The 8491-nt window shown below is 46.0% G+C and overlaps 1 protein-coding gene across 2 annotated transcripts; it reads left to right on the top strand.

Moving 5' to 3' along the window:
* Window positions 1-5591: 5591 nt before the first annotated feature.
* Window positions 5592-7474, top strand: Calhm6 (calcium homeostasis modulator family member 6). Of its 2 annotated transcripts, none has more exons than XM_090337680.1 (2): window positions 5592-6234; window positions 6997-7474. In XM_090337680.1, exons 1-2 carry the CDS (start codon window positions 5722-5724, stop codon window positions 7414-7416), a joined length of 933 nt encoding a protein of 310 aa, XP_090193806.1. In that variant the 5' UTR covers window positions 5592-5721; the 3' UTR covers window positions 7417-7474. The 2 variants fall into 2 exon arrangements, 1 of the variants encoding a protein (XP_090193806.1); XR_016536404.1 differs by lacking the exon at window positions 5592-6234 and adding an exon at window positions 6264-6702 and having other exon boundaries at window positions 6997-7077.
* Window positions 7475-8491: the final 1017 nt, after the last annotated feature.

The raw sequence follows: 8491 nt of genomic DNA, 5'->3' as shown, positions 1-8491 counted from the left end.
ATAGATTTCCATTCCCTGGTAGCTGGCAGACGGAGGCCATCCTAACCTACCTACAAAAGACTCTGAAACAGAATCAGACATTGACATATAACAAGAAAATTGGACTCAATCAGATACACTTAACACAAAAACATGAATTCAGATGAATGTTTTCACCAATTGACAAGAAACTCAGATGGGCGTCAAGGCGTCCCTTGACCACCCAGGCCTTAGAGAGCTTGCTGCGTCCAGCTTTTTCCTCTCTGTTTTAGGCCCACAGTTCACCTTTTTAAAAACAAAACACAGACATACAGGGGATCGGCCGATTTCTACTTACTTCTGGAGGCCTTTGCTTTTCACCTGGGCATCTTCTACAAAAAAGGTTGTTAAGAAGAGGGATGGAAAACACAAACTACTGCTTATCCAATGGGTGAAGGGGAATAGGGGAAAAAAAGAACAAAAACAATCCTTTATCTCAATAAAATACAATTTGTAAAAGAACAATTATCGCATGTTACATTAAATTGTGTAGAATCAATGGATATGTTAAAAGGTCCATACATAATAGCAAGAGGAGAAACACAGCTCATAATGTTCTTTTGATAGGAGGAGCTGGGTAGAATTGGCTCCTGACCAGTCTAGTAGTTGTGAGAAAGGCCCAGTAATATTGGTGATTGACACACTGGGGAATCATATGAATGTGTTGAACAAACGGATCAGGAGCAGTCCCACAGACATGCATGAATAACTCAGGTCCTTCCCACGTCGCAGGATGCACCACTGGAGAGTTGGGGGTGTAGGCCCAGTGAGTCACTGCTTGGATGGCCACTGTCACTCTCCACAATCCAAACACAGCGTTCAGGCAGCCAGTAGGCGTCTTTTTCTTCCTGTGAAAAAACACATACATGCCCTCGACTCCATGTTAGAACGGGATCAGGTCCGTGCCAAGCACCAGTTAGGGGATCCTTACACTTTACTAAGGCAAAAGCACGCTGCTCTCTTTTTTCCCAGAATCACTGAGCAGCAGATAAATTATTTAAGTCCAAATTTAAAAAATTTAAAACAAATAAAGCATGATTAAGAATATTCACAAGGGTACCAGGATACAACTCCCCTTTCTTTATTTTAAAAATTTGATGTTTTAATAATCCATTAGATTGCTCCACCAAGTTTAATCTGAGTTAAATAAACTCTGGTGGCAGAGTCAGTAACTGCATTGCCCTCACTTAAAGGGCCAGGAAGATTAGTGTGAGCTCGAACAAAGCCAAAAAAAAGGGGGTGGTTACGAGAACAAAGCAAAGTTTGTACTTGGAGGAATTGGGTCTGATGTTGGAATTAGTAGTTCCAATAAAAGGAACAGTTTCTATGACTTGAAGAGCACGAATTACATATTGACTGTCTGAGTATAAGTTAAAGGGCTTGCCTTGTAACAGGACAAGTGCCTGTAAAACAGCCTCTAATTCTACGTCTTGGGCGGAGGAAAAACCTGTAATCCAAGATTGAGTTTTCCTATTGATGGTTAAAGCAGCGGTTCCATTAGAGGATCCATCTGTAAAAACTAAAGCAGCGGAAGACAAAGGCAAGGCCTGTACTATGGAAGGAAAAAGAAATGTATGGCATGCAGCAAATTCGAGAAGTTTGTTAGCTAGGTAGTGATGCAAAATTTTTCCTGTATAATTGGCCCAAGCAATAGCCCAAGAATCGCAATGGGCGAATAGCCAATCTTGTTGTTGTAAATTATATGGAACACAAATAAAATGAGGAGCGGGAAGAGGGTCGTGATTAATCATTGGTCGGTTTAGCGAGCTGTCGTGCTTTGAACTGATTGGCTAATGGGTGAAGGGAAAGACCCAATATGGGGTCAGTGGAGAAAGACCAGACCCTAGGGGCCAGGCGGGGCAGGCTAACAAGCTTGTGCCTAATTCGCTGGTTCCCGCAAGTCCAACCTTGTAACTCATGCTCCAGATCCGGGAGTGTCTGGGGCCCTGGGGCGAGTGCGCAGTTGTAGATTAGCCACGAGAACAGCACTTTTTAGCAAACAAGTATAAAAATATAAATGGCTTAGGCGGGTCCATCTAAATATGTATATAATTATGCTTTTCAGTTCCTGGCCTAAATATGTACCAGATTAGTGACTAATTCGTAATAGGGAGTCAGTACTTTTCCAGGTGTTGATGGCAGATAAAGCCATAAAAGCGGGCCATTCTGCCACAACACAGCAGTTGGGGAGTGAGAAGTAGCTAAAATGTAAGCTCCCCAGGGTAATCACAATAGTTCACCTGCTGCTGGGAAATTGCCTTTTTTACAATTTGAATAGCCCTCCTGGCATCAGGATTTAAACCAAGCAAGGATGTAGGGTTGATATCTCCCTTTAAGAGATCAAAGAGGGGTTTTAACTCTGCTGTGGATAGTTTTAGATAAGGCCGGAGCCAGTTTACGTCTCACAAGAATTGCTGAAAATCATGCAGAGTACTTAAGTGTGAAGTTTTTAATTGTATTTTCTGGCTTTTAAAGTAGTGAGAGCCTAATACATGGCCCAAATATGTAAATGGGGGGTGTTCCTGAACCTTTTCAGCTGCTATTATGAGGCCAAAGAGACTCAGATTTTGCTTTAGTTGTCCAAAAGCTTGTCGTAAGACAGTAGGGTCAGAACAAGCCAACAAAATATCATCCATATAATGAACAATATAAACAGAAGAAATGGGTGGAAGAAATGGTTCTAGCTACAAAACTTTGACACAAAGTTGGGCTATTTGCCATGCCCTGTGGAAGCACAAGCCAATGATACCATTTCATGGGTTCTTTAAAATTAACAGAGGGGACACTGAAGGCAAAACGCTTACAGTCTTGAGGTGCCAGGGGTATAGTATAGAAACAATCCTTCAAATCTATAATAATCTTATAAGTATCCTTTGGGATTGCCATGGGGGAAGGCAAGCCGGGCTGTAATGTCCCCATCAGTTCCATAGTTACATTTACTTTTCTTAGATCTTGTAACAGCCTCCATTTACCTGATTTTTTCTTTATAACAAAAATTGAAGAATTCCATGGAGAGTTAGAAAGGGTCCCAAATCCAGCTGTTCCTGCACCAGCTGCTGAGCTGCAATGATCCTTTTTTGAGGGAGAGGCCACTGCTCCACCCGCACCGGTTCCTCTGAAAGCCAATTTATGGGATTGGCGTGAGGGGCAGGACAAACAGCAGCCCCCATTAAAAATACCCTAATCCTTGTCTCGGTGGGCGAGACTGGGGTTGGAGTATGCTGCTCGGCCTAGTCCCCCGGAAGGGAGGAGGCCTTGATCAAGCAGCTTCTTAGTGACTGCAGCACTACGACTAAACATATACACTCCCAGTTTTTCCATGACATCACGACCCCATAAATTAATTGGCAAATGAGCCAGGACAAATGGCTGAAAATGACCAGAGTGCCCTTCCTGATCTCTCCAAGCAAGGATCGCACTGCTCTGCCGTGGGTCAGCTGCACTCCCAATCCCTCCTAGGGAAGTCATAGAGGTTGTTAGGGGCCATTGGGCTGGCCAGTGCTTTTAGGATATCACAGACACGTCTGCTCCTGTGTCTAATATTCCTTTAAAGGGCTTTTCTTGTATAAATATAGTCATCTCAGGCCTCTCTTGTTTTATGCTTTGTACGCAACAGAGATCAGAGAATCCAAATCCTCTCTGTCCACGTGGGGCAGAGGAATTAGCAGTCCTCACGGGAAGTAAAGGCACAAGCACTAGCTGTGCTAGTCTCTGTCCTGCTGGGATCGATATTACATGCCTTTTAGCAGCGTGAGCCGGATTTAGTTGTGATGTACTGTGCCTGGTTGTAGTGCCTGTTAGGAGGCACTTGTTGTTAGGACCTTTAGATATGCATAAAGGTTGAGAAGGGGGTTGGGGCCAGAGGCGGTGGGAATAGGAGGTAAGGATTAGAATCGGCCAAGATAGTGGCTGGGGGTTCATATCTATTTCCTACTTCTGGGGGCGCTCTCTGCTCTATCCCCGTCTTAGATAGTAGATGGAGAATTTCTTTAAACATCCCCTCCAACGTAGCCGGCTGGTCCTTCTTGTTATCCAAATCTGAATTCTTATACTCAATATCTATTGGCTATTGTTCCCTTCTCAAAATCTCATTTAAACTCTCTCAGGCTGTGGCATATGGCCCAGCCTCAGGTTTTTTCTCAGAAGGGTTCTTTAATTCAAGATTAAGTTCAGCATTCTCATGTTGAAGATCTAAACATTAATTTACTAAATTCCATAAAGTAATAGCCTCTGCAGGGGTCTTTTCAGGCCATTTACACCATAATAATCTTGAATTCCTTTCCCTATCTTTAGCCAGGTTTCTAAATTTAGGGTTCCCTCTCTGGAAACCAAGGGCATGCTTCCTGGATAAACTATAGGAAGCTCTCAAGCTGCCCTTGTCCCACCCGCGTTCCGTGGGCTTCAAGTATGTCCCTAAGTACCGGGACATAAAGCCTGCGGCTGTCTTGACCCATAATTTTTTACTCCCGACAATACAGCCTCCTGCTCTCTCACTCTCTTAAGATCCTCTCTTAAGAGTCCTTTGATGCGCCATTCAGCGGGGTCCTCCACCTTCGTCCCAGATTTTCAGGGTCCCTGTTCAGGCGCCACTTGCCGGTGCCTGCCGGCAGCAAACCACGATTCCTGAAATAGGGGGCAGGGACTGGAAAAATTAGAAGAGAGACAAACAGATGGGGTCTGGGAGGTCTGCAGCCCAGGTAAAGACTGCAGCCTATGAACATTTTTTATAAAAAGATTACTGGTGTGGCCGGGAGTTTGGCCTAGTGGTAGAGTGCTTGCCTCCCACACACAAAGACCCAGGTTCCATTCCTCGGTATCACATACATAGAAAAAGCCAGAAATGGTGCTGTGGCTCAAGTGGTAGAGCTCTAGCCTTGAGAAAGCCCAAGGCAGTGCTCAGGCCCTGAGCTCAAGCCCGGGGCTGGCAAACAAACAAAAACAAAAACAAAATAAAAAGAGTAACTGGTGTGAACCACTCTAGAACATATTTCAAATGATCATATTCACACTTGGGGCTGATCAACTTGGTGATCTCAGAGTAATAAGATATAGAGAGTACTGGAACACTGGTGAGTAAATCAATACCATTTGTCATACACTGGAATAAAGCCGAAGAAAGACCCATGAACTGAGCTGTCCAGGAAAGACCCAATGCTAGACTCTCACGTTATTATTGACTTTATTCCCTGCTTTGTCTTGGACTGTTTCCTGTAAATGACCAGTGTTTTAGTAAATGGAAGTTGGCTGAGGAATTAGGTTGACTGCATATGTACTTTTCCCAGTTTGCTCAAGTAGCAATTTTGGTTGGGGGGAGGAAAGGCCAGGAAGAGTTGTCAGATTAGAGGAAAACAAAGTGACAACAGAACAAGAGGGGTAGTGGTGGTTGGCTGTCTTCTGGCAGAGTTCTTATCTGTGGGAAGAGGGGTCACGAGGGCCTAGGCCTTGGGAAATGGGTGGGTGCAGAAGGGAATAAAGGTTTCTGGGGTGTCTGCTGGTTTCGTTAAAATGAGAAAGCGAAAGCTCTGGGAGGGTCCCCCCCTCCGGAAGCCCTCCTCTTCCTTTTTGAAAAGCTCTTCACACGCTCACTGGAAAGTCACAAACCCCAGACGCCCCCTCCCACCCCTCGTTGTCCTTTTGGCAAGGGAGAGCAGCGAAGAGGCAAGAACTTCTGGGCCTCTCCAAGGTTCCCTGGTAGTCGATCCCATGGAGAAGTTTAAGACCGTGCTGGACCTGTACCTGAAGAAGCATCGCAACACGTTGACCTATGGCCTGGTGACCTTGCTCACGGCGGGCGGGGAGAAAATCTTCTCGGCGGCGGTGTTCCAGTGCCCGTGCAGCGCCTCCTGGAACCTTCCCTACAGCCTGGTGTACCTGTTGGTGCCCGCGCTGGCGCTCTTCCTCCTGGGCTACGCGCTGAACGCGCGCACCTGGCGCCTGCTGACCGGCTGCTGCGCGCGCCGCGGGGCCTCGTGCGCGCGCGGCACGCTGGTATGCGCGCACCTCGGCGTGGCCGCCGCGCTCGCGCCGCTCACCTGGGTCGCCGTGGCGCTGCTCGGCGGCTCCATCTACGAGTGCGCCGCCAGCGGCAGCACCTGGATGGCCCGGCGCCTCTGCGGGGAGAACTCCACCTGCGACCCAGAGCTGCCGCTGGTGCCCTGCAGCCCGGGCAACCCTGGCAAACCGAACCTCCTGAAGCAGCTCAGGGCGGAATCGCAGGTCAGGCGCTGGCTGCGTGGAGGGGCGGGTGGAGGGCTGCCGTCGGGCAGAGGGTCCTCGGGGGAGACATCCGTGGCTTCTCTCCACGGAGGGAGCCCCACGCGGGGTCTCACGCCTGTAATCCTGGCTGCTCAGGAGGCCGAGACTGGAGGATGGAGATTCAAAGCCAGCCCGCAGGAAAGTCCGTGAGAGTCTTCTCTCCAGCTAACCACCAGGGAAGCGGAAGGGACGCTGTGGCCCAGCTAGAGCACTAGCTTTGAGCTGAAGAGCTCAGCGACAGCGCCCGGGCCCAGAGTTCAAGCCCCATGATCGACTAAATAAATAAACAAAATAGTAAATGGCGAGGAGGAGAAGCGCTCCTGTAGGCTGGCCCGGTGTAAAGGATGGAGTGTGCCCTTCTTCCCACACTAGTCTCTAGCAGCTCTGGTGTTAACTCCTTGGTACCTGGAGTACTCGGGAGAGGTGGAGGTAAGTGAAAGCAGGGGTGTTACCTGGAATGCGCCTTTCACTGCATTTATAGAGGTTCCTGGCGTTTTGAGTCCCCGCAGAGTGACATACGGGCTTGGTGTGACCTGGACCAGGACTGACTTGGCAAGCTAGCGGTGATAACCTGGGGTGAGGGGAGTGACTGCTCCTTCTTGCAGTGATCTGGAGTAGAGGAAGTTCTTGCTTTGGTGGGTGGGGGGTGGGGGTGTCAGCACAAAACTGAGGATTTGTAAGTTTCTGGCTTAAAACTGAATTACTGTTCTGTGTTCTCTTAAGGTGCTTGGCTGGGTCCTGATAGCAGTGGTTATTATCTTCCTTCTGGTTTTTACATCTATCCTTCGATGCCTGTCACCGGTTAGTTTTCTGCAGCTGAAATTCTGGAAAATCTATTTGGAAAAGGAACAGGAGATCTTGCAGAGTCAAGCGAGGGAGCACGCGACTGAAATGGCAAAGGAAAACGTTAGATGTTTCTTTGAGCGCTCCCACCCAAAAGAATACAATACCCCAAGCAACAAAGCTTGGCAGCAGATTTCATCACTGTACACTTTCAATCCCAAGAGCCAGTACTACAGCATGTTACACAAATACGTGAGCAGACAAGAGACTGGTAGTATCAAATCCATGGAGGGAGATGCAATGATTCCCGTCCTTGGATTTGTAGATTCCCCCGCTATACAGAGTCCTTCTGACTTATGAACGTAGAAATGGATAGAAAAAGTGTTTTGACTTATTACTTCATTAAAAAAAAACATACTGTTGGTTATGACTGTGGGGTTTTTTTTGTCTAGGTTTTGGGTTTTTTTTAGATGAAAAGTTAAAATGTAAAGGTAATTTATAAGATTAATTATTAGAACATAAAAACTAAGGAGAAATAGATTCACCCAAAGTAGCAAATTTATGTAGATGCTTTATGTCCTTTTAGTCCTTTTGATTCTAGGACCTTTTTCAAGTCATAAACGTCGGTCTTTTAAAATATTTCTTTGGGAAAGTGGAAGTATGGCTCTAGTGGTAGAGCACCAGCCTTGAAAAAAATGCCAGGCAAAAGTGCAGTATTGGTGCAGGAGCACACACAGGCACACACACACACACACACACACACACACACACAAATAATGCCTTCCAAGCTTACTTCAGTAGTAAAAAAATTGCTGTTTCTGAAGGATTTAACTGCCATTCATTTGGAGTTCATTTTCTTGCCAACAGCAGCCTGTTAGGAACCTACAAGTCAAGGTTTTTTTGGCCTACTCTGTGCCACATGGATGCTATATAAAAAATAAATTGTGAAACAAAAATATAAACCTTGATGTTTAGAGCAACAGCAGGCAATAATTCATTTTTAGCTTATAAGATCAGAGGGAAATTTTCAAAGCTGCCAGCAATGGAAATTGAAAATACCACAAAAATAAAGAGCATCATATTATGAATCCTCCTTCTAGACATTACATACAGCTCTCACTGAGCTCCTTTCAAAATTGTCATACAGATAAATATAAAAATAAACCTTGTGGTCTATTTTAGATTAAAGAAGGAAGATATTGGGTGAGCTGTGAGAAATTAATATCTACTTAGTGGGGAACAAAGTATCAGTCAGAGGGAACATTGTATATGAAGCCATCAAAAAGATCTTAACCTAGTGAGAGCTATACAGACAAATGGAAAAGTAAAGAAGGGTCATATCACACAGTGTCTGGGAACTGAACTAAGATTTGGGGTGATAACCTATCAGCAGTTTAAGGAGATTGATCAACTTTTTTTTTCAAGGGGAGGAGGG

Source organism: Megascapheus bottae, chromosome 8 (assembly GCF_031878675.1).
Source record: "Megascapheus bottae isolate mThoBot1 chromosome 8, mThoBot2.hap1, whole genome shotgun sequence".
NCBI classification, from domain to species: Eukaryota; Metazoa; Chordata; class Mammalia; order Rodentia; family Geomyidae; genus Megascapheus; species Megascapheus bottae.
Note: the sequence above shows the minus strand (reverse complement) of the source record. Positions and strands in the feature narration are given on the sequence as shown.

Coding starts and splice junctions, on each gene's coding strand:
- Calhm6 (XM_090337680.1), top strand. CDS start 5,722: ATGGAGAAGTTTAAGACCGTGCTGGACCTGTACCTGAAGAAGCATCGC. Junction 6,235..6,996: donor AGCTCAGGGCGGAATCGCAG/GTCAGGCGCTGG, acceptor TGTTCTCTTAAG/GTGCTTGGCTGGGTCCTGAT.